Source organism: Nesoenas mayeri (genome assembly GCF_963082525.1).
Source record: "Nesoenas mayeri genome assembly, chromosome: 6".
NCBI lineage: Eukaryota > Metazoa > Chordata > Aves > Columbiformes > Columbidae > Nesoenas > Nesoenas mayeri.
In genome coordinates this window covers 1,533,016-1,558,605 of record NC_137545.1, presented here as the reverse complement: position 1 = coordinate 1,558,605, position 25,590 = coordinate 1,533,016, and the positions used below count along the sequence as shown (strand labels likewise).

Sequence of the window (25,590 nt, the reverse complement as noted above, 5' to 3'; positions counted from 1 at the left end):
TTGTGTGCAGATGAATAAGGTGATACATTTTGTAACTTTTGAGCAGTTTGTTTTATTACATAAAGGTCACATAACTGTATTGTTGCCTACTTTGTACACATTGTCTAGTCTCACGCACAGTGGCTTCCAAGTTCTTCCTAGTACTGGCAAGCACCAATGAATTCTGAAACAGAATATCAAGTGCCTTAATTAAATCAGGACCTTGGGTAGATGGATCTTGCACCCAGTTATCAGGAATGTACAAATGTCTTTATTCAAAAAAATACAAAATAAATTATCTGTAGGCATGGACAATGACTGTAAACAATTACGTGTGTGTTAAATGAAATCCAGTAACTGACGGTTACAGTGATTCTTTTAAACACCAGCCTCACTTCAGTCACTATCCACCCTCTTGCACTGACAGCTGAAGGTTTTGAAGTCGGAACTGTCAGTCTCACAGCACAGCTCATGATGCGTCCCTGGCCCAGGAATTAGAACATGCCCCCTCCCATCCCTCCGCCCATCCCACCCATTCCTCCCATCGCCGCCTCCTTCTCTTCCTTAGGAGTTTCGGTCACCACCGCTTCTGCCGTGGATAGGAGAGACGCAACACCCGCAGCGTCCATCAGAGCGGTTCTCACCACCTAAAAATAGCAAAGAAACAACTTAATGCCTGCTGACTATCACATGAGCCGGGAAGAAGGAAAGCTGAGAATTCAGACTATTTTAGGTTACCTTCGTGGGGTCAATGATTCCTTTTTCTACCATATTTACAAAGTCCCCAAGCATTGCATCGTAGCCAACTTCTGCTGGACTCTGCAGGATTTTTTCAACTATTAATGATCCTTCAACACCTGCATTCTTTGCAATAGTCATTGCTGGGATTTTCAGTGTTCTCTTTATTATTTCAATACCTGTAAGAAAAGGATGTTTAGAGTTACACATTATATACGGTGCTCCTATTGCCAAGGCATGGAATCGCGCTGGAGATCAATACAAAAAGGGAAAATCCTCTGAGCAAGAACATAAGCTCTTTTTATGAGTCCCAGGGAAAAAATGTTCTCTGCTACTTGGTGTTTGTCAACAAATGAAATCATTGCAGGCCGTTCACACTTTTGCAAAAGGTGGTAAGGAACATTATTACTGTAACAGCACAAAGCCTGCTCCCGTTTGATGTGCCACACAATCTCAAGCATTCTTAGATGTCCTGCCCGTCTGCAATGGTTTAACAGTCAGCTCTTCCTCTCGTGGCTGGCGATTCTTTGCAGGGGGCACTGCTGCTTTATGTTTTGTTGGTGCTTTCACATCCAAGTGAAAGCTCCTTCCCACTGTAAAGCAGAGACTGCCAGACCCTTGGGATACGAGGTTGTGAAGATTAAGTGGCTAAAAAACGCACTGCAGGCAATCTGTAGTTAAAAGCCTCAGGACAGAAGCAAAGTCTATTTGAGTAATTTACTCACCAATTTTCTGATCTTCGTTGGCCGGAGTTAAGGCATCTAATGCTGGAATGCAGCGAAGCAAGGCGCAGCCGCCGCCCGGGACGATGCCCTCCTCCACAGCAGCGCGGGTCGCGTTCAGGGCGTCCGTCACTCGGTCTTTCTTCTCGTTCACTTCAACGTCACTCGTGCCGCCAACCTACAACAAAACAGACCATGGTCAAGGTCTGCACAGGGAGCCCACGCAAGAGCACTGCTGGCTGTGCTGCGCAAAATTCAACAGCAAACTCAAGCCTAACCCAAAACAGCCAGGAAGCAAAGCTGTGCTCTCCATACCAGCACTGTTCTTTTGCACTCAAGAGGCTTAAACATGGTTTTAGTTGATTATTTCATCAAGTTTTTAATACCAAGGTGTAACGCTGCAAGAAGCCAAATTCCTGATCTGAATCAGCTGCTAAGATGATAAGACGACCACGCAGCAGTAACTCAGATTAGCGATAAAGGAATGATACCGGCCCTTTCCCAAGTTTAACTCCTTACCTTCAACACTGCTACTCCGTCAGAGAGCTTGGCCAATCGCTCGTTCAGTTTCTCTTTTTCATAGTCGCTTGTGGTGACTTCGAGCTGCTCAATGATTTCTTGAATGCGTTTTTCAATCTGAGCCTTTTCGCCCTTCCCCTTCAGAAGCATGGTGTCGTCTTTGGTCACAATGACCTCTCCAACTTTGCCGAAGTCATGAGGCTGAATATCTTCCACGTTCAGGCTCAAACCCTCTTCTCCAAACACCTACAACAAATCATGTGAGAAGTTGGAATTCTCAGCTGCTCCATATTTGAAGTGTGTATATGAATTTTTGTGTATATGCATTTTTGAAAGAACAAGACCCAGCCTGAACACAGCAAATCCAAGACATAGACTTAAAAATACATATTCTTTTCCTTCTTTAATACCATTAGCATTTCTTAGAGCAAAACTCCAATTAAAAATCATTACTTACAACACCACCAGTAGCAATGGCCATGTCCTTAAGCTGGTTTTTCCTGTTGTCACCAAAACCTGGTGCTTTTACAGCAACAACCTGAAGACCAACCTTCAGTCTGAAGAGAAGAAACGAAGAGAGCAATATTCCACGTGTGTTCAGAGAATGAGTCTAATTGCTAAAAACCAGCTATTTCAGTACAGCTCTACCAACTAAATAAAGAGACCTTCATGAACCGCACTGGTTTTACTCAAAAAGGTAGGAAACCACTGAAATTCTGTCTGAACTGATGCAACTCTATAAAAGTTGCTGTTTCTTTGGTGTGGCTAAGAGGACAATACAGCAAATTCAAATACAGGCTTTTGTGTGCATTCCTTTCGAAGGATGAATACACACACACAAAAAGCAGCAGTTATTTCTTTCCAAGTATGGATTTCAAGCCTCACCTGTTCAAGACTAGAGTGCTGAGAGCTTCTCCATCAACATCTTCAGCAATGATGACCAAAGGTTTGCGGTGAGAATTGGCAATTTCGAGAGCTGGAACTATGGACTGTACACTAGAAATTTTCTTTTCGCTGATTAAAACGTAAGCGTCTTGGAATTCACATTTCTGCCCTGCAGAAACAACGCCTTATCTGAACAACCCGATTGCAACAACATATCAAGCGTTCTCTTAAACCCAAGGAACTACTTCGGAGCAACTGTTACCACTTTTCAAGGGCATTTAAAAAAAGACGAGACACAAATTGTTTTCTCCAAGACTCCACTTTCAATTGTACTTTGTAGTGGAGTGTGGCAGAAGCAGCTTGATGGCAGCATGGACACCGAAAAACCCACACAACCAACCCACAAACCTCAAGTTTTTCCTGAGATAAGGACCCGCTGCTCTCCTGGTGTCACCGTATGACAGATTGTGAAACCTTTGCCACAGGTACCATTATTTCTAACTTATACAAGCCAATGTGAGGTATATGACATGAGTTACTGGTAACTCACCTTTGGTTGTGTTAATAAAATATGGAGAGATGTACCCTCTGTCAAATTTCATCCCCTCAATGATTTCCAATTCATCATTTAGAGTTTTTCCATCCTGTTTAGATGCAAGAAAGTCTGCATTAAAGATCCTTGTTTACTACCAAAGGCACAAATACATGCTACACACAACAGAATGAAAGGCTCTGAAGCATGTTATCAGTTTTATGCACTTCCTGTCCGAAATAAAAGGATTCTAAGAGGGGACAGCGATCGATCCCTGATCAAAAGGAGCTCTGGAGGGAGGAATCACAGCACGATACTGTATGTGAGCAGCAGCATCACGAACGCCAGTCCTGGCTGCGGAAGAGCCTCACGCCTGGTCTGCGTGTTGGCCAGTTCTTACCTTCACAGTGATTACACCCTTTCGCCCAACTTTCTTCATTGCATCCGAGATTATATTCCCAATTTCTTGATCTCCGTTTGCTGATATCGTGGCAACCTGAAAGAGCGTGCCATTTAATACCATGTCATAACACAAGTGATTTGTTTCCTCACTAGCAAGAAAACCAGAATAACCCCCTCCCATCCAAAACCGCAGCCTTGCTCTTGGCAGGGCTTCACAAGTACATACATTTGTGTCTTAAGACCACATTTCCAAATGAAACTTGAGAAGAACCATCTACTTCTGTGCTAACTTCCCGTAGTGCAGCTGAAGGCACAACGCTGGGACTTTTAAATAACTTAAGATGAAGAGCATTCAATGAAACATACCCTGAATCTTGATATATACTCAGTATAAATACTCAGGTGTCATACACCTACAATACAGCTCCATTAAACCTGACTTCCCAAGCCTTTTTCTAAAGAACAGCTATGTAAGGTTGGTTTAATTGTTTTCTAACCTGTGCAATTTCTTCTGGAGTTGTAACAGGTTTCGACAGCTTCTTCAGTTCAGCTATAATAGTATCAACTGCAAGCATCACTCCTAAAGACGAACATAATACTTGTGAGTGATCAAAGCAAGGTAAACAGCACAGAAAAGAACAAAACAAACCACCCAGGTTCAGTTTCAAACCAAAGTCAACACTGCAAAAATGCATCAAGTTTGCACGTTCAAGACCAAGGTCCTGGCATATAAAGCTTTACATGGCTCTTCAAGAGAAGGCAACTTATTCAAGAAACCTGTCAAATTTGGGGTATGAAAAGACAATAAAATTTGAACATTAAAAAGAAGGTAAAAGCATTTACCCCTCCTGATTTCAACTGGATTAGCTCCTTTGCTGATCTTCTCGAAGCCTTCCTTGGCAATAGCCCGTGCAAGCACCGTCGCCGTGGTGGTACCATCTCCCGCCTCTTCATTTGTGTTGTTGGCAACGTCTTGAACTAACTTGGCGCCGATATTTTTGTATTTGTCCTTTAAATCAATTGCCTTTGCTACTGTCACCCCATCTTTTGTCACCTTGGGACTCCCCCAGCTTTGTTCGATAATAACTGTTCTTCCCTAGGGTGACAAAGAATATTAAATCAAAGCCACATAATCCACAGCACGTTCCTGTAGAAGTTCAACTGAAGATTAAACCCCTTTTCAGCAGCCACAGCTGAGCAGAAACATCCCCCTGCATCCAGCTTGCACCTGGGACCTTCCTGCCAGCGCACACGTCACCAACCTTGCGCAGAACTTCAAAAATGCCTCGGAGGTTTTATATTTTCTTATTAAGACAGACTCAGAAGCTGGGGCTGCGCTGGGGCGGGAGCTTCGGCTACTGATGTTGAACTTGTCAGAGAGCTTACGTAATTCTAACTCCGGGCTATAAAACAATTGTGCCAAAATAATGCAGCATCTGACTTCTTACTGCTGCTTCATTTTGACCTGCACTTCTCCCAAATCTAAAAGCAAAGCAAAGACTCTCTGGAAAATCCTGCTAAGCTCCTCCTGTCGCCTCTCCTTGTTTTGCCTTATTTTATTCTATATTTTAACGTGGTCTGATTCCAAGTGTTTGTTTGGACAGCAACACAACAAAATCTTCTTATATCTGATCACATTGAATGTCTTAAACACTTTTTGTCTGTGTTTCTGAAAACATACGTGCATTTGAAAGGGGCCTATGTATCAAGAACCCAAGCACCCGCATAATCTAGTTCTGACAAAGCAATCACCGTGTTGGCAGCAGCATCAAAAGATTGTGCAAGACCACAAGCCACGTTTCTTTAAATACAGAACAATGCCAGAGGGACATTCCTCCCCAGAGCGGCATTTCTTCAAAAAGCTGGGAACAGAGTGAGGTGTCACAGCACAACCCCTACAACTCCACAAAGACGCGCAGAACAGCACACCAAGGGAGAGCACCGGAACAAAGCCCCCAAGGTTACACCAAGTTGCATGAAGAACCGACCTTTAACCAGGCCATTAGAACTACGCTTAGGCATTCACAAAGTAGCCAGATCCAGGAAAAAAAACGAGTTAAATTAACTGACTACACTTAAACTTTGTTCCTTTATGGAAAGCAGCCACAGCTTGCTCACATCACTTAACCTTCATTTGCTCAGCTTATGGCACGTTTGCCTTTGACTAGGAGAGCACAAAAATGTGCAAGAAATACACGAATTAATTTAACAGAGGCCAGGCAGCCTCGAGAAGAACTACCATACGTATGCTGTTATTGTATGGGACAGATACTCCTATGAGCCCAAAGAACAGTGTCGCTCCTTCCAAAGAAACCTCATTTCAAGCCTTACTGTGTGTTGCATGACTGTGCAGAATAGACTGAGAACTTCCAGGGCATCATACGCTATATTCTGTTCTATAACCAACACTGCTGAATGGCACTGGGAACATTCACACCAGCCAACTGAAAACTCAACAGGACACTTGCAATGTTTCTTTCACCTTGTTAATAATAAAATATAAACTGTAATTTGTTAAAAAAAACCCAAAACAAAACAAACATGCTAATTAACCCACTTCATAATGTAAATAGTTAAATGATCTAGTGCATTGTGGCTATGAGCTAAGCCACTGTAACCCATTACACACATCCCCTTCACCTTCAAAGTGTTTAAACAAACACTGTGCATCTTTCAGTGAGCTAATCCTTTTTACTTCACTGCATGTGCTTATTGTCATGGCTGAGATGACACAAACAAGAACATGGCCGCTTGCAGCACTGGCCATTACAGATCCGCAGCAAAACTAACAACCGGTTCCCGCTGCAAGCAATGAATGTAACTCATTACCTTTGGCCCCATGGTGACGGCTACAGCATCTGCTAGAAGATCCACTCCTTGCAGCATGAGCGCTCTGGCGTCCGCCCCGAACTTCACATCCTTGGCGTACGCACGTGTGAGGTGCGGGGCCAGCGCTCTGGACAGCGGCCTGGCCTGGCGCAGCACTGCGGGCAAACGGAGCATGTCTGCGGGAGAAACGGACGCAGGGAAACAGCAGCGTTACGGCTCTGCACAGTTAGTCCTGCGGTGAGAGAGGGGGGAGGGTTCAGGAGACAAAGCAAGTGACCGGGGACTTGTAGTTTTCCGGCGGGTTGATGTGAACGATGGCAAGCGGCGGGGCGGCGGAGCGCGGCCGGGGCTGCAGCGGCTCCGCACCGACCCCGCCGGGCGGGCCCGCCGGCAGCCGCCGCTCCGCCAGCAGCCGCCGCTCCGCCGGCAGCCGCCGCTCCGCCGGCAGCCGCCGCTCCGCCGGCAGCCGCCGCTCCGCCGGCAGCCGCCGCTCCGCCGGCAGCCGCCGCTCCGCCGGCAGCCGCCGCTCCGCCGGCAGCCGCCGCTCCGCCGGCAGCCGCCGCTCCGCCGGCAGCCGCCGCTCCGCCAGCAGCCGCCGCTCCGCCAGCAGCCGCCGCTCCGCCAGCAGCCGCCGCTCCGCTCCCGGGCGCCGCGGGGCCTGCGGCCGCGTGTCCCCGGCGCAGGACGCGCTCAGCAAGGTCAAGGGCCGCTCGCCCCCTGCCGCCCGCCCCGCCGCGCTGCACCGGGCCCGCCCGCGCCGCCCGGACCGCGGGGCTGCGGGGTCCCCGCCCCACGGGCCGCGCTGCCCGCCGGCGGCCGTTAACCGCGCGCCCCGCGCGGACCCGGCCGCTCCCCGCGCGGGCACCCGCAGCGGTAACGGCCGCCGCGGGGCGACGGGCGGGCCGGGCCGAGCTCACCTGCGGGGAGCGGGAGCAGCTGCGGGCGCCTCCGCCGTCTGGACTCGCGGCTGAGCGGGCGGGTCTGCGCGCGGCGGCGGGAAGGCGCTGGGCACTCACCGCCTGGGCCCCGCCCCCGCCAGCCAGCGGCCCATGTGCGGCCCCGCGCCGCCCGGCCCGGGAACCGGCATAGCCGCCCGGCCCCGCCCGCCGCGCCGGGGCAACGGGCGCGCTGCGCGCATGCGCGGTGAGCTCCGGCATGAGCCACTCAGGTTCCGGGGCCCGCCAATTCCAGAACCTTCTGGAACGCTCATGCTCGCCAGAGGTCAAAGTTGAGCTGAGCTCACTTCCGGGCGGGGCCGGGCCGCGGGGGCCGGCGGGCGCTGCGCAGCGCGGGGCGCGGTGCCGGCGGGACCCCCCGCGCCCCCCGGACACGGGACGGGGCCGGAGAGCGAAAAAATCCGCTGCGGAATTGAAGCGGAGCGGGGCCGCGGCGGGGGGCGGCGCTCCGCCCCGGGGCGGGCCGCGCATGCGCAGCCGCTGACCTTTCTCACGTGTGGCGCGGCGGCCCGGGCACTCGGTGGCGGGAGCGCGGCGGCGTCATGGTGAGTGCCCGGGGCGCTGAGCCCGCCGCTGGCGGCGCTCCCCGCGGGGCCCGGCGGGCACGCTCCTCGGCCGCGGCCGCCTTGCAGCCGGGGCCCCTTACCCGCCCGCTGGCGCGCACGGTGCGCCGTGGGGAGGAGGGCGGGAGGGAGGGACGGGACGGGCCCGCGGCCGCAGCGGCTCCGCGCTCGGCATCCCCACCGGGGCCGGGAGCGATCGCTCCGTGCCCGCAGCGGCCCGGTTCCGCCGCAAGGTCGCGCAGTCCTTGGCACGGGCGGTATCGCCGGGCCGCGGCGGGGGCGGCCGCGGGGGCTCCGGGTTCCGCACGGCGCGGGGCGGGCGGACAAACCGCTCGTGGTGCGGCCGCGACCGCCCGTTCTCTGGACTCTGATTGCGCTGCGGGGACCTCACGGGGCGGCCGGCGGAGCCGCCCTTGTGCGGGCACGGACGCTCCTGCGGTCCTGCGGGCGTGCGGAAATAGCGTTTCCTATAACTTATTCTGAAACGCCGCTCTCATAACTCTGTCCGCTTATTTCTGCTGACCACACAGCACCTCTCTAAAACACAATTTAAAAAAAGATGATCAGAGCTGTTATCTTTGCAGCATAAAAACGATGGGAATTGGCAGCCGTTTCCTCTTGTTTTCCATCATTGCGGTAGTAACGTTAGTCTGGTGGACGCATCTTCCTTGCGCTGTTGCTGCTGCAGCTTTGCGTTCCCTCAGTTCCGAGTCCGTGCGCACCGGTGGGTGTCGGGAAAGGGCAGGTGGGCGCCAGGCCCGCGTTTCCAGCGCGTTCGGCGAGCGCTGGCTCCATGTGGCTTGGCAGGTGGCCACGGCCGTCCAGGGGAATCAAGGCAGTTCCTGACCTCTGCACCTCGGGATTCTGGCACCCGGCAGGTAGACACGCTGCTGGTGCTGAAACGCAGCTAGAAACAGTCAGTAATTGAATTAAAAACCCAAAATAAATTCAAAAAACACATACAAACCCCCATAACCCTTAAATAGGGTTGAATTGAAGCAAAGTAGACCAACCTCCTTATATTTAGGGATTTAAACCTAAAGTTTCATATAGAGTCGCAGTCTATAGAAAGCAGCACAAGTAACAGCGTTCTTGCGTCAGAGTGCAGGAGCTGTGCGCCATGGTGTGAAATGCCAGGCTTTGAAAGCACCCAAAAAAGACTGATATAGGGTTCCTGGCCAGGCTGCTGCCGCTTTACAGCAAAACACTCCACTAGTAAAAACGCAGCTGTCCCAAGAGGTCCTTGATCATTGCTACATCTGCTTGTGAGCTGCATAGATAATAACATATCATCAAAAATACTGTTCGCCGAACTATAGTAATGAAGGGACTGGGATCAGCCAGAGGAGGAGGCTGCTCTGCCTGCTGTTTTAAATCTGTAATTGCAGTCTTGTTGAAATGTTCTTCTTGTTACAACGTCCAACTCTTTCCACAGGCAGGGAAAGCATTCAGGAAGTTTCTTCCCCTCTTCGACCGCGTTCTGGTGGAACGCTGCGCGGCCGAGACCGTCACCAAGGGAGGCATCATGATTCCAGAGAAAGCCCAGGGGAAGGTGCTCCAGGCGACAGTAGTAGCGGTTGGATCGGGAGCCAGAGGGAAGGTGAATATCCTCAAGCGTTTTGTCTGGGTACAATTCGTAATGGTGTGGCGGTGGCTGGAATATTCTCATCATTTGTAAAGTAGAAAATACATGCCATTTAAAAATCTATATTATTTATTGATCTTTATAAGCAGCTTTAAACAGTATTGGCGTGGGGTTTTTTTGTTTGTGGTCTTGGTGGGTGGTTGTTTTTTCAGTTTTAAATACCTAAATAATGTTTTGGGGGATATCTTGTTTCATCACTTAGCCAAAATCTGGAAGGACCATGAGCTTTTTGTGTTAACACGATTACTTGCCTACATTTTGGTGACGTGCACGCCGGGTGTCATCCCAGGTGGTGTCACTCACTGTCGTGTGCTGTGCAAAATACCATTGTCCATAAGGATTAAGCTTACGGGACAAAAGAAAATGAGGAATCAAAGTGAGTTAATTTTATATGTTGAATATGCATCTGGGCTCATAAAAACAGGCAGTCCTGATGTCACAAAAAAGACAGTGGGTTTTTTTCCCCACCACACTAGTGTTCAGTTAGTAGTGATAGTGGAAAACAGGTTAAATTTCAACTTGGGCATGTTGACTCAGGCTTTTTCTTTACCATGAGCCCCTCCATACGTATCATGCTGGTTTGTGTCAGTATCTGCTTCTTAAAGCTTTGTGTTGTGAAATGGTGCTGCTACTTGATTAACATGCTGATAATGTATTTATAATACCTGATAAAGCTTAATTATATTTCTGTATCTCTAAACTGATTTGGCAGCAAGAGCGACAAGTTGATCAAAGTAACCAAGATAGGAAAGTACTTCTAAGTGGCACGTGGAGAAATTAGCCGTGGTTATAGAATATGGAAATGGAGTTTCCCCTCTTCATTTTAGTTGTATTTACACTTAAAACTAAATGAAAATCAACGATATTCGGAAAACCACTGCAGTTCTACTGCCTAATTATCACAGGAGACTAATGCTTGAGAATCAGCTGCTGTGCTTCTCTTCCTAGTAAACCTGTATATTCTAGTTTCACTCTACAATGAAAATACAGCGCTGTTGTGAGTTCCTGAATGCTTTATGTGTAGTCTGGAGGACTTACATTACATCTGCCTAAATTGTGAAAGACTAAGGATTGTTCTTTTTCTTTCAGAACGGTGAGATTCAGCCGGTGAGCGTAAAAGTTGGTGAAAAGGTTTTGCTGCCAGAGTACGGTGGCACTAAGATTGTACTAGAAGATAAGGTAGGTTTCCCAACCTCGTGAATGCAAATTAAGCCGGTTCCCAAAACGTCACAGTGCCAGTGATAGATTCTGTAGTTATTTCATCGGGTTCTCAGCATTCAAGAAATGCAGTTGTTGGTATTCAAGTGGGAGCAGCTGCCTTGCTCCTTCCACCCCTGCTCAAACGGGACTAAACAAGGAAATCTCTGGCCTGACCTTCGCTGGGTGGACAAAGTGGCTCCATGTGCCAAGAAAGAGCCCTTAAAAGGCTTTGAAATTCCTGGGGGTACCCTCGCTGTTGACAGGGAGAGTTTGCAGAATTGTCTTCGAACAGCTCGTGCACCTCGTACTACTAAAAACAGTAACTAGGTAGATTTCCCAAAAGGTATCTTATGAATAAAATAGAAATCAAGGAGTGAAGAAGTGGAGCTCACATTGGTTAGCTCGTTTTGATCCTGTACATTGTGACTGGTAGCCCTGACTTCAGAACAAGACCGTATTTGCGAAACAACTGATGTGACACTACTAATGTTTCTTTTCTTTGCAGGACTACTACCTGTTTAGAGATGGTGACATTCTTGGGAAATACGTGGACTAAACTTGTTGCAGTATCAGTTGTCCATTCCACTAAAATGCTGAAATTTTTCTTTCATCATGTAAATAATGTCCTTTGTTTTATAATAAGCAGGCATTGAGTCTCTGAAATAACTTGCGATCTCACTGTAATGATGGAACACAAATAAAAACATGTACAGTCAGAAATGAGTTGCTCTTGCCTGAATTCCATTGAACAGTGACATTCAGATAACTGCCAACCAGCCTTAATTATTCCAAACAACATCATTTTATATCCTTCTCTGTACTGAGATTGTAAAGGTCTTTACAATAAACATCTAAAACTATTCTGCTTCAGTTTCTGCTGTTGCTCAGTGAAACCGAGTCTCAGTTGTGCCATGAACTAATCTCTCTGAATCACAATTCAACTACAGTACGACATCTTCCTTAAGCTTGTATGAAGTTGGGAGTTAAGTTCCAGATGTTCCCGCACAGCTGCAGCGGTGAAGGGGACTTCAGCTCGCTCCCTTGTGCATGGAGCTTTATCTTGGGGTCAGATGGGTTTCTGAACTTCTGTCTCAGCACAATCTAAGGCACGGGAACACTGCAAGGGGGGTGCGCACAACCCCCCGCCACAACCGGCTGCAAAGAGTAGGGTGTTGGCAACACCTCTGCTACAACAAAATCAGCCAGGTCAGATGTGAAGCAGGTAGGAATGATAATGCTTTTTCTTACTCAAACAAGTATCTTCCCTCCAGATGTTTATCAGACAGAATTTATCTTAAAGCAAGTTTGTTTCCTGATTACTATATCATTTCACACCAGATCTCTAGCTTTCCCGAATTTAGTAGAGAGCTGATAAGTCAAATTGTATTTCCTTTATCCTTAATGCAACATTTATAAATAGCAAGGTGTTTACTTAAGTAATGCTGAAGCAATCAAATCTGCATATTTCTAATTCCCCCCATCTTGCCTTGGAAAGGGATTGAAGGTTGTTCATGTTCCTAATGGTGCCTTCAGTTGGTATGCACACATAGATCCAGTGCATAGATCTATGCATACATAGATCCAGCACATACGTAGATTTATGCATACATAGATCCAGCACATACGTAGATTTATGCATACATAGATCCAGCGCATACATAGATTTATGCATACATAGATCCAGCGCAGTCTAAGAATATGCACTGCCTTAAAATGTTTTGATGTAGACTGATGTGAAATAAATCAGTATATGTCTTATTACTACTGAAACCTTAATAGCAGTGATTAAGCAGTAGTTCTTTCTCGCTATGTTCAAGCATTGCCAGATACACTAGAGGCTTTATTCTGGGGATATTTTCCAAGGCTTGAGTAGCTGCAGGGGGGGAGGTACTTGAGCTTCGACATACTCTGAAACATATAGAGTCTGTATTTTCTGCCAGGGCAGCTGTGGGTCCCTGTGCCCAACAGAAACGTCAGCACAGCGCTGAGCCAGAGCCACTTTCTTCTCTAGATGCCAATTAGCTCTTCCTGACAATCTTGTCTGTAATGGCTCCTGCTCCCCACAGCTGCTGGTTACCACCCGTCTTCTTTGCAGCTGTAGGCAAAACAGCAGAAGTTACACCCTGCAGGTGGTTAAGCTCACACTAACTATTCCTAACAGGGAAGATGCCAAATGAAAATACAGGTTTTAGTTTAGAAGGTCTGCTTCTTTAAATCCTCCCTGTGGTAGTTTTACTTTAGGAACTAGTTAGAGCAGTGCACTTTACAGCTGAAACTTAAGCTTGTCACAAAACAATTATCAGGAAAGACAATTGGTTGTGCAACGAAACCAGCTCATTGAGAAGCCTTATCCTGCAGAGGAGCAAGCACGCCTGCATCTTCTGTGATAAGGCAGGTATTGTGGGGTAGGCACGTACCAAAGAGGGGAAGGTATTCAACATATTCGCAAACTACTTAAGGAAACAAGACCACATCTCAATGAGAAAAGCGCGCAGGAGGAATCAGCTCCCAGCATTTCAGCAGTTCTTTCAATAATATCTTCTAGAAACATTTTACACAGGATCTCCACTCACAGCAAATAATTTCTACAGTGCTCGTTTATGAGGAGCCACTACAGTCCATGAGGGTGCGACCTGAGGGCAGGTGACCCAGCAGCAGCACACATCCCATTACTATTATACTTGCCCCAGCTTGGTATTGTGCTTATTTAATAAAATACTTCATGTGGCAATATCTACAAGTGTTTCCATAACTGATTGAAACCAAAAGTCACATTGTCCTGAAAACTTTCATGGAAATAAGTAATTTATGGATGGGGGGAAGCATTCCTGGGCACAATCAAATGGAGGACACGCTTGAGCGTCTGATGAGCAGACAGAACATTTTATTCTTGCCCCATGAGGCTATCGCTGCAAGCAAGGACAAGGTGATCCCTCTGCTCTTACTGGTTTTAGTCCACAACCACATGCCAAATTCTATAACCCCTAGAAGCTATAGGGGAGGACAGAATCAATCACAAATGCTCGTTTTGCTGTGTGAAATTACTGTTGATCAGATTTTGTTTAACCCCCCTCCCCGCCCTTAAAATCCAATAAAACAAGAATAACGAGCAGCATCCAGGAATACGAAATTAATTATCAAGGGGCAACATGGGACACCTGCAGACTTCAACATCTTCATCAAGATTTTTGCAGATTTCTTTCCTTTTTCTGCAAACCTGCAACCCAATTGCATTATGAACTAACAGATACGGCCTTCTCTGAGAGCCAGATTTATTTACATTTTTCAAGCAAGATGGCCATGAAATACAAGCCAGGGACAAAGGGAAATGTCAAATCCTCAGCTCCTCTGTGCTTGAGATATCAGTTAAACCTTGAAAATGACGACAGAAGAACAAACAAACAAGCTGCTGAATTTTAAAGGAGTTTAACAGCTAGAATTGCTTTTATTTTGAGTCTGGCTAATTATAATATCAATCTCATAAAAAATTAATGTTGGATTACAGCTGACCTAACAAAGTAATAGGGCATTAGTACCCTTTTGTCTCATGCACCCATTTCTCCTAATGTTATTAACCTTTTTCATGGTTTCTTACCTTATGCCATAAGTTACCCGTAAGTTTAGCTATAGGTTAACCATAAGTTATCACCATGTGACTGGAAGAGCCAACATCTCTGGGGCAGGAATGCTGACCAGCGGTAAAAAAGTAACTAGTGCAAAGTGAACTCAGGTGCCTAAAGTTCGGAATTCCACCTCCGCGTTACAGTGTAACGTGAAGGGAGCTGCCCCTGCTGTCACTATAACCTGGTCAGAGGTGACCCCGTTACCTGGTTCTCATTCTCCAGCTGGCAGCTCTAACCTAGCCTGCAGAACAAGGCTGGATCGTGGTCATGGCGCTGCCCAAGCAACACAAGTATTCAAAATGCACTTTGCTTTCTGATGGGAAAACTCAATTAGAGATTTTTTTCAATACAGAAATGTTTCACATACTCTTAAGTCTCATTGGGTGGAAGGAAGAGGTTTTAAGCACATGTTATTTAGAGCAAATGAACTGAGTGAGGGGGGAACCACACCTAAAATTTGCTGTAATGCAGTGGAAGTAGAGGCAGCATCAGGTACCAGCATTCTCCACCTGTCAGGAAACACCACACAACAGCAACCATTTATTCACTGATGGCATAAGGGGAGGTATCTCATCCCTACCATCATTCTTGCTCACCAACAGAAGCAATTCACCTCTCCTTACCTATCAGTACAGATAGTCCCTCCTACCACCTGTTCTCTAGAAACAGAGCAGCTTCCACATGACTTTCTTCTCATTTATCCCGCAGAAACAACATGAGCCACTCTAGTCTTCCAAAATGGCTGTTTGTTTGTAACACAGACCCATTTTTCAGCCAACTATAGGCTAACAGTGCCTTTTTAATGTGTTCTTCTCAAATACAGTAAATACGTGACTCAGTAAACCTTGAAACCCAGGCTGTGCGTTACATTAGCACAGCAGTCTGTGACCTCTGCACACCAAACACGCAAGTTTGTCAGTCCTGCCTTTGAAGACCTAGAATGGCTTCATATTTACCTTGTCTGAAGTATTTAGACCCCCCAATATTTATTTTTTTAAAATTCATGCTTCTTAGCATTAACAACTATATATCTAAAATACTGGACTTGAATTTAAATTTATGGTTAACAGTGTACCAAATGGTTTATACTGTACAAAATTTCATAGACACAGTTGTGTTGTACAGAGACTTGTTATGCAGAGCGAGTGAGGACTGACCTCGCAGGAGCGCACACACGGTCAGGCGCTGATGAAACGGGGTGAAATCTGGAGAACACATTTTCTGTACAACCAGTCAGCTCCTTAATCTCTGGAGACTTCACAAAGCTGACACCTCAGCTCACTGCTACAACCCTGTTGTTGTGAAACCAGCCTCACAGTGCAACTCAGGCTTCCTCAGGCAGGCACTGAGTGACCTGGACAGAATCACAGAATTGGTTTGGTTGGAAGAGACCCTTGAGATCACAGAACCCCAGGATGTCAGGGGTTGAAGGGCCCTGGGAAGCTCATCCAGTGCAATCCCCCCATGGAGCAGGAACACCCAGATGAGGTTACACAGGAAGGTGTCCAGGCGGGTTGGAATGTCTGCACAGAAGGAGACTCCACAACCCCCTGGGCAGCCTGGGCCAGGCTCTGACACCCTCACCCCAACAAGTTTCTTCTCATCTTTAAGTGGAACCTCCTGTGTTCCAGTTTGAACCTGTTGCTGCTTGTCCTGTCCCTGGTTGTCACCAGCAGAGCCTGGCTCCATCCTCCTGACACTGCCCCCTTCCATATTGATCCCATGAATGAGTCCCCCTCAGTGTCCTCTTGTCCAGCTCCAGAGCCCCAGCTCCCTCAGCCTTTCCTCACACGGGAGATGCTCCACCCCCTGCAGCATCTTCGTGTCCAAACCATTAACATAAATCTAGCACTGCCCCATGTCCCTGAGACCCTCATGTCCGTCTGTCCAGCCCTCCACGGATGGTGACTCCAGCACTGCCCTGGGCAGCCTGTTCAATGCCCCACAGCCCTTTGGGGAAGAAATTGTTCCCCACATCCAACCTCGACCTCCCCCGGCGCAACTTGAGGCTACTGAACGCGGCAGGGACCACCACTGACACCCTCGGGAGTGTGAGGAGGAGGAGGAGGAGGAGGAGGAGGAGGAGGAGGAGGAGGAGGAGGAGGAGGGCCCCGCTCACCTCGCCGCTCAGGCCGCCCCCTCACGGCTCCTCTCGCGAGAATTCCCGCCCCCCGGCTGTTCCCGCCCCCCGCCGCGCAGCCGCCGTGGCTGTTCCGCCCAGCGCCGCCCCCTCCCCCCGCCCGCGCCCGTTCCTCCGCCCCGCCCGGCGCCGCCGCATCCGGGTCCTGGCGCCGCTGTCACTATGGTCATGGCGGAGGGGACGGCAGTGCTGCGGCGGAACCGGCCGGGCACCAAGGCCCAGGTGAGCTGTCGGCACCGCGCGGCCCGCGGCCGGAGCGCTGGCGGGGACGGGCAGCGCCGCCAACGGGGCGCCGGGCCCGGCTGGCGCTCAGGGCCTCGCCGCGGGGCCCGCCGGGCCTGCCGGGGCCCGGAGCCGCGGGCCCCCTCCCGGGGCGCTTTGTTCCCGGCAGGGCTGGGCACGGGGGGCGGCGGGAGGCGAGCGGGGCGGGCGCTGCCGTTCCAACAGCGAACACACCGAGCGTCTGACACTGCTGTGGGAAAACGCGTCTCTTTCCTCCTTCGTCACAACGCGCTGAGGTAAAATTGTCACACGACCCTGCAAAGCAGCTCGTTCTCCACATCTCGTCTCTGAAGGAAACGGAACAGAATCCTTTTAACCTTTTTCAAGCTTGGGTTCAAGTGGGTTTTCAAGTCTTGGGTTTGTGTACAACTTCCCTGCTCCCACCCCCCCCCTTCCTTTTTTATGTCAAAGACTTAATGTTCTGTGATCTTTTAATCAAACAAATTTGCACGCTGACAAGTAAAAATATGATTAAATGCACGTAAAACTAAAAGCAAGGCCTTTCATGACACGGTGTTGCAGGAAAACGCGTCTCTTTCCTCCTTCGTCATGACGTGCTGAGGTAAAATTGTTACGCGACCCCATAAATCAGCTCTTTCCTCTGATCTGTGAAGGAAACGGAACGGAATTCCCTTAACTTTTTCCAAGCAACTGAGCATCAATATAACAAAAGTCTTGGAATTGATGCTCTACTCAAGAATTAGGGGTTTTTTCCCAAGGAATCTTGAGTTATTGCATTAATACAAGTAGCCTTAAGGTGCTAAAATGCCACCAAGAAAAGCTTCCAAAAAGTAAGCTCAGCCATTGAATAGAATCAAGGCAACCTCTGACTAATATCCTGGTATCTCTGACATGGGGCTGACATCCCACCTGTAAGGTTTGGTTTTGTTTTCTGTTGTTGTTCGTTACATAACACCAAAATAAGATGAGAATACACGGTAGTTTATGAAAAATATCTTTGAAAAATAATTGTAGACTTATTTCACAATTCCAGTAACGCAGCAATTGTGTTTCATCGTAATACACCGGGGAACAGGCGATAACAGCCATTGTGTGCCTGCTGTTCGATACATTTGGGGTGTCACAAACAGCAAGCTGGCCGTACACCCGGATTTCTCAAATATTCTGAAGTTCACGCAGAATTTTGCATAGAGCGATTCAATCAACTTATTTTTTTTGTGGCAGCGTTAAATTTTTTGGATGACACCACGGTATAGCTACCCAGTATGTAAATACAATTACTTAATGCTGTTTCAACACGGGATATCCACTCCTTTCTCCAGAGATGACTGTTCGCTCAGGAACAGATTGCGAAGCTTTGCAGTGGGAACATTTTCATTGAGTCACCGCGTGTGCTGGGACGGCTGTGGGAGGCTGCTGTGCTCTGGAGAAAAGAGGGAGTAGCACTACATTTTAGCTGTGAAAAATGCAAAGTAAGGAAGCGCACACGTCTGGGTGAATTGCCGCAGAACCCTGCAGTGCAGCTTCTCAGAGGTGAAACTCCAGGAGGGTTTTACCACCAATAACCAGCACCGATAACCATCCGCTTATGCAGCATCACCGACTGCACTGTGGTACCGAGTCCAACCAGCTCCGCGTTACGTTATCTCCGTTCAGAGATGATGTGTTATTACTAGAACATGCTGGGATTTTTAATTTGATAATAATTATATAACGCTGCTTTCTACAGACCTCATTTCATCCCCAGTCTTCCACAGTCCAACATGTCAAATGGGCGCTGCATGCAAATGTTTCATTTAAAAACAGGTGTTGTAGCGAGATCTTCTACTATTCATCTCAAGATGTTCTACTATTGTGACTTCAGGAGCGCAAGCCGCATTTTACCCTGTTCTTGCCAAGGCTGTGCTGCCTCTGTTAAGATGTAGCTTCCTGGAATTGTATTAACTACACCTACATCTATTTTCCTGCATGTTCAAGCTTACGGAGGGTTGCGCGTATTTCTTCCTCCCCCTCTATTTTTGTTGAATTGATTTAAACTTGCTTTTTAACAGGATTTCTACAATTGGCCTGATGAGTCCTTTGAAGAAATGGACAGTACGTTGGCTGTTCAGCAGGTATTCTTACGTATGGGAAATGTTGTTAGAAGTTCAGTTTCACAACTTGTATTTTGGTAAAAAAGCAGGGAACAGGGTATGCTATTTAATCTGCTTAGAATTATTACTGCAATGGAGTGAGTTTCATAAGTATACATATACTAAAAAAATAGTCATTTTTAATTGTGCATGCAGAAATAACTAGAATTCCTATGTCTGGTTTAAACAAATCAGATGTAAGCAAATGGTGGGCTTTCCTGCAGGCTTTTGGTTTGAGATGATGTTGTAAAAAAGCTGTAAAACTTATCCATTCTTTCACCTTTTCAAATGGATTAAAGGCATTTTTGAGATCTGGCATTGTTTTTAATACCAGTTTTTAACCCTGCCCATCTACTCTGTAACTTCTTAGTCCCTCAATCACTTCTGAAGTAAAAAGTCCCTCAAAGATGCGATGTCCTAAATATACTTACCGTAATTGCAACGAGATCGAGATTTCTCTTCCCCCTTGTCCTAGTATATTCAGCAAAACATAAGGGCAGACTGTTCCAACATCGACAAGATCCTCGAGCCTCCGGAAGGGCAGGACGAAGGTGTATGGAAGTATGAACATTTAAGGTGAGAATCCGGTTTTTTGTCAGCACGGTGTCCCAGTTCTAAGTTTTGCTCATTGACAGAGGTAATGAGACATTTTGAATACGACAGATCAAAAGTAACTCAAATGAAACTTGGCATTTCTACTGTTCAGTGTTGTTACACTTTGGTATTAATGATATTCTGAATTCCTTGTTCTTTCTACGATGCCTTCTGAGCTAGTTTTTGATGGTTTTTAAGAAGATGTTTGTAAAAAAAAGTTGTACTGGCAGGTTTTGAACATTAAAATATAGTCATGAATTTCCATAGTGCTTCCTCTAAGTATCATCAGTTCACCTTAGAGCTCATTTTCTAGTTGTAGGGAAAACCACACAACTTTTTGTCCTTTGTTTCACACAGTGTAAAAAAGTCATTCAGCCTGGGTAGTTTGTGCCTGACAGTGTTTTTCGGTTGTAGTGTAGGTTTACACCCTGTTAATACATATGTGGTAATCCTGTTTTTCCGTGGCGTTACTTTAGTATCCTTGTGTCCTGATTTTTTTTTTCTTAAAAGTGTGTTTTATACATGTGCGTAACTTTATCAAATTCAGGAATAAGAGCAGTTTGAAGCTACCCCTAGATTCATGTATCCTGATTTTTTGCCTCCCGTTTTCTTTTTCTCTGCCCTGGTCTGGAATAGTTCAAATAGATGCAGAGAATCCTCGAAAGAGCAGAAAATGTATACGTACAATTGCAAAAGACACATTTTAAGAATCATTTAGTTGTTAAGCCTCTACTGTCAGGTAAGAATTAGAATATAATTTGTTTACTGACAGCAGCTGAAATTATTTGATGGTATTCTCTAAGTATGGTTGTTTTCATGTCCTGGTGTGTTTTTTCCACTTCCCAAGAACCATTTCCAAAACCCCTGAGATCTGTGAAGGTCAGAATGTATAACCTCATTTTGTATGAGATGTTTCCAGTAGCAAAACAAGTTGTTGGTTTTGATGCTGTTGTCTTCTAACTCTTCTAGACAATTCTGCCTGGAGCTCAATGGACTGGCTGTCAAGCTTCAGGTAATCCTTTCCTTGATATTTTTATGTTGTATCAGGGAAGAGACTCTTTTGTATTGTAAAACGCAGAGTTTTGTAGAACTTCTTCTCAATGTATCCACGTAGCCTTAAGCAGTGATTTGATATAAGAGGTTTTTAGGGTTTTAAAGACCTTCTTGGGGGAAGATGGGGCGAGAAAGCGATTGGAAAAGATCAGCTCATTTTGGGGTGGTTTCTGTAACTGAACAATTGTTTTAACAGAGCGAATGTCACCCAGACACATGTACTCAGATGACAGCAACTGAACAATGGATTTTTCTTTGTGCAGCTCATAAAACTCCCAAAGAGGTAGGGATGGATTTTGGAAAACTGACCCCGTTGACGTGGGGTTTTATTTCACAGTTCATATGTTCACGGGGAGACGATTAATGCCGGGTTCTTAGTCAAACTGAGGGCTTCTGCAGGTTGAGAATATCGCTTGAGGTTTCTTTCTTTCCCATTCTGTAGTGGTTTATAAAAGAAGGGGATGAGGTGGGATGGAGCTGCTATTTACTGCAGCATTAAGAGACTTTGCACTTTGGGTTTTTGGATAAGGTGCTAATTTAGGCTGTAAAAGAATCTGGCAGCTTGACTATGTGGGAAACAACTGAAGTCTGTGAGGGAATGTTCATCCTTTCAGTGTTCTTCCAGTAGGGATTTTATACAGCTTTATTTAAGGACATGAAACTCACTACTTGTGCATAATCACATTTCAGTAGTAACTTTCCTTGAAATAATTTACATCGGTTGTGAAACAGAGAAAAGAAATGGCTCAATTGAGGAAGAAATGTAGTTAGATCTTCAGAGAAGCTGTGTGAAACACGTAGGAATAAAAATGACTCCTGAAGCTAAAAGCATCGGGAAACATAATTATAATGTTTGTCTTTAAACAAGTTATCTGACCATGTCACGTATGCACTTGTGCATGTCTGTTTCTGTAGTGTCCTGCTATAGACTACACCAGACACACACTTGATGGAGCTGCGTGTCTCCTGAATAGCAATAAATATTTCCCCAGCAGGTAAAAATGTTTCCTTTTTGGAGGAGGGAGGGAGGGGGCGGCACCTGAACACTGAACAAAGCCCGTGGAAATGCAGGATGCAGTTTTTATGGGCGACTATGGGAAACAGCAGAAACGCTGCAGCACGTGCCACTTGTTGCTACCAGCTACTTGTCACTTTTAAGCCAAGGAGGAATTCCTCCTTATTCAAATAATTTGGCATTTTCTGGAGCTGACAGTATGCACCAACACACTGCTTTTCCTTCCAAAAAGCAGCAATTGCAGACACGTACCTGCAACACTTAAGCCTAAATTTCATATGCTGTTTTATAGTATGGTTGAACAATCAGAATTCAGCTCACCATGTCTCTTGGTGGTTCTTTGGGCAGAGCTGTTTCGTAACCTTTCTCCTGGTGCTTACAGGGTCAGCATAAAGGAATCCTCCGTAGCCAAATTAGGATCAGTGTGCCGAAGGATTTACAGAATATTTTCACATGCTTATTTTCATCACCGGCAGATATTCGATGAATACGAGGTAAGTAGTTTCAGATTCCATCTTGAAAGAAGGGCATTTACTGAAGTTAGAGCTGTGAGGTGATTGTATTACACATTTGCTTGTAGTCCTACCAGAAGTTCTGCCTTCAGGTAAACTATTGATTAGAGTAGATTAGTTTATGAGAAATGCTACATTATACGTACATATATGAAAAATAATTTATATAATGAGTTTACTCAGTTATGGTGTCCCTGGATTTGGATAAAAGGTCAGAGTTTGTGTACAAACAACTCCAGTGCATCTTGTTTTGAAGATTCCTGAAGGTATTCAAGCAGCCGGTATAGTTAACGCTGCTTACGTACATATGGTTCCTGGTTGTATATGTTACGCAAGAGTTAAGAAGGTCTAAGACTTGTAAATTCAATGAGGCAATTACATATAAACAGGGTATTTTTTTTAGTATGTTCTCCTCAATTGTTTTAAATATTCCTTCTGTATATATTGTTTCCCCCCTGCCCCTCTTTTCATCTCCAGAATGAAACTTTCTTGTGTCACCGGTTCACTAAGTTTGTGATGAAGTATAATCTGATGTCCAAGGATAACCTGATTGTTCCCATTTTGGAAGAAGAGGTGCAGAATTCAGTGTCAGGGGAGAGCGAGGCATGATGGGAACGGCAGTTCTGAATAGAAACAAACATTAATTATGTACTGTATATATCATTTTAGACACTTCAATCACGTATCCTCATAGCTTTGGTTAGTATACTTTTTGTATGCTGTGTGCACTGCCTTTTAATATGGGAAATACTTTAAGTTATTCATGAGCTGTATATTCATCAACGTGGCACTCATGGTTTTTAAATAAAAGTAGTAGTATCTGTTTATAATGCCTGTTAATAAAAGAATTTACAGTTCTCTAAAATTGCTGCTAAACAATCATTGAATCACAATCCTGAAGGTGTGTCAGATTGGGTGGGCAGATGTGAGATGAAGATTTCACAGCAAGGCATTCTGAAATGCAGTAGCGAGGTGAAATCTCAGCTCAAAGGTTCTCACATTAAAGATGGAATTCTGCAGGAAGCTTCTTGCAATGTAGCTTAGTCCTAATTTAGCTTTTATTTTTTTAAGATTTACTTTTGGATGTGCATATTCCTGTATGTGTATATCCAAATACTAATAGCATCTATAGTATTACTAATACCAAAAGGATAATTTCACGATGCCATTGAACATGTATATTCTCACTATACATCTAACATCCTTTCTAGACTTGTATTTTGTGACCAGCAGAGGTGTGTGGAGCAGGGGACGGGTTCTGTCCTGCTGTTCTCCAGCCCACAGGAACGGCAGTGGCTGATACCTGTGCATAATTATGACAACAGCTTATGGATTATACCTCACCTCAATATTCATGTTACACTACATAACACACTCGCACAGTCTTTGCTTGTATTCCTAGTAAAAATATTCTAAGTACTTGAAATTTTGGACCTGATTCATCACAACAGTTAATCATATTTTTAACATACATTAGTTTTTCTTCATTCACCTGAATTATATTCTTTGACAGAAAGATTGGGATTGATGCTTCTGTTCTGTATCAGATGTTTATTTCAGGCTGTGGGTGCAGATTTGCAATAACTGACAATTTCCATGAGTGCTGCTTAATTGTGTTGTGTCTAGAAGGATAGAATTCAGTGTTTTAGAGGCGAGTACAGCAGACGCACTGCTCAGTGTACGTGAACGCAGGTCTAAAAGGACGAGCAGTGTTCCCGTGTTCAGTTCTGCACAGCTGTTTAAGAAGCTGGCTGCTTGGGTCTCTCTTGAGGTCACCAGGGGCCCTCTTGTATTTCCGTAAGCAGGTCAGAATAAGCTCACTCAGCTCGTTTTTGTAACCTACACTTCATTTTTTAAGTTGTACTTAGATGGAAAGAAGGGAGTCCAGCTATTTTTAATGAGTCTTTTTTTCATAATATACTAAACATGCCTTAAATGCTATTTTTCTTTCTCTGAATCAAGCACACCTCAAAAGCAACTGTACCACCTGTATGCAAGGGGAATTCAAACAATGAGAAAATAAGAGAGTACTTCAACAGCTGTATTCTTCAGCAGCTCGTTTTGTCTCATATTTATCATTGTATTTAATTGTCAGCAGGGTAATTGCATGAGATGTTGTCTTAGTCTAAGTAGCTTTAGTTACTGTCTCTACGCTGAGCTGTAACTTGCAGCGTAGAGACCAGGTAACTTGATTTTTATAGACATCTTGAAGTTTGTACTGCAGGTAGGAGGCTGGAGGTAGTAAAATGTGTTTAGCTTTGTTCAGGCTGCTGGGCCCAGCTCTGCTGTGTGCTGGGGACAGCCCCGGGGACACACGCAAACCCAGGGAGCTGGTGTTGCTAAGGACGTTTCTTCTGCTAAACTGAAGAAAACGATGTGGTGCTCAGGACTGCGTTAACATTTTAAACCTCTTTTCTTTTACGCTTTAAGAGTTTCACTTCAAAACAAAACTGGGGAAGTTTTCATCCTGTCCGTTCTCATTCAGACGTGTACTGTAAAGCTGACTTGCTCTACTAAGCTGATTTTCTATAAGACTTACGTGAAAACACTGCTTGTATTTTTCCCTTGCTATTGTTTACGAGTACTGTGTACACACATGTGCCTGAACGGTACCGTCAAACTTCAGTCAGCCTAAGCAAACCATTGATTTGTCTAATAAATATTAACAGGCTTAATTTAGACTCTATATAATAGGGAAATCAAGACTGTCTTTGAATTATATTGTAAAAAAAAAAAAAAAAGATATAAAATTAAACTGTTTCTTTATCCATACCGCTCTATTTTGGTAAGTGATTCTCATTTTTTTCTCCCCTCGTAAAAATAAACTGAAATAGCTCTAAAGGTTTGTACTACTTTTGCTTATCGCATAGTCTGTCCATTATTGCCTATCACATTCATCAGCATCACTGTGCACCTTTCTGTCAACGTCTCGCAGTGACTTTCTCAAGCTACTTGTTCATGGACTGGAAGTTCTCTCGCAGGGCTTGAGTGGTTCTTAATTTGCACTCCTGTGTAAACTATCAGTACATCATTATACAAGCTATGTGCTTTTGGGCTAGATGTACCCTGATAAATCCGCATAGGTGAAACTATATGACAGGAGCAAGTGTCTGCCTGCAGCCCCGAGGGTTTTTTGTACACATCAAGTCTGAACGCAGCTTAAATTAACAACACTCTAGCGCAAGACTTACATTTCTCCAGGATTTCAATTTATGCAAGGAAAGTGAAAATTACATTGAAACTTAAAAACAGACAGTTACATTTTCCCCCCCAGCAATATTTACAACACCCTTAAAGAAATGCAAAAC

At 45.7% G+C, this 25,590-nt stretch overlaps 2 protein-coding genes across 8 annotated transcripts; one reads left to right on the top strand and one right to left on the bottom strand.

Moving 5' to 3' along the window:
• Positions 1-13: 13 nt before the first annotated feature.
• On the bottom strand, positions 14-7,746 carry HSPD1 (heat shock protein family D (Hsp60) member 1). Of its 4 annotated transcripts, none has more exons than XM_080346561.1 (12): positions 6,884-7,062; positions 6,607-6,782; positions 4,621-4,873; positions 4,275-4,357; positions 3,776-3,871; positions 3,394-3,487; positions 2,844-3,012; positions 2,416-2,515; positions 1,959-2,204; positions 1,443-1,617; positions 718-896; positions 14-626 (listed from the first exon to the last, which is right to left on the bottom strand). In XM_080346561.1, the coding sequence occupies exons 2-12, from the start codon at positions 6,778-6,780 to the stop codon at positions 474-476; spliced, it is 1,722 nt and encodes a 573-aa protein (XP_080202687.1). In that variant the 5' UTR covers positions 6,781-6,782; positions 6,884-7,062; the 3' UTR covers positions 14-473. The 4 variants fall into 4 exon arrangements, with proteins under 4 accessions (XP_080202687.1, XP_080202688.1, XP_080202686.1 ...); XM_080346562.1 differs by having other exon boundaries at positions 6,891-7,062; XM_080346560.1 differs by lacking the exon at positions 6,884-7,062 and adding an exon at positions 7,524-7,746 and having other exon boundaries at positions 15-626.
• On the top strand, positions 7,734-25,202 carry LOC308041669 (MOB-like protein phocein). Of its 4 annotated transcripts, XM_080346568.1 has the most exons (9): positions 7,734-8,107; positions 9,561-9,725; positions 19,028-19,090; positions 19,584-19,684; positions 20,672-20,714; positions 20,952-21,038; positions 21,671-21,750; positions 22,153-22,264; positions 22,760-25,202. In XM_080346568.1, the coding sequence occupies exons 1-9, from the start codon at positions 8,105-8,107 to the stop codon at positions 22,889-22,891; spliced, it is 786 nt and encodes a 261-aa protein (XP_080202694.1). In that variant the 5' UTR covers positions 7,734-8,104; the 3' UTR covers positions 22,892-25,202. The 4 variants fall into 4 exon arrangements, with proteins under 4 accessions (XP_080202694.1, XP_080202693.1, XP_080202691.1 ...); XM_080346565.1 differs by lacking the exons at positions 7,734-8,107; positions 9,561-9,725 and adding an exon at positions 16,817-16,955; XM_080346566.1 differs by lacking the exons at positions 7,734-8,107; positions 9,561-9,725 and adding an exon at positions 16,968-17,251.
• The last annotated feature ends 388 nt before the right edge of the window (positions 25,203-25,590 follow it).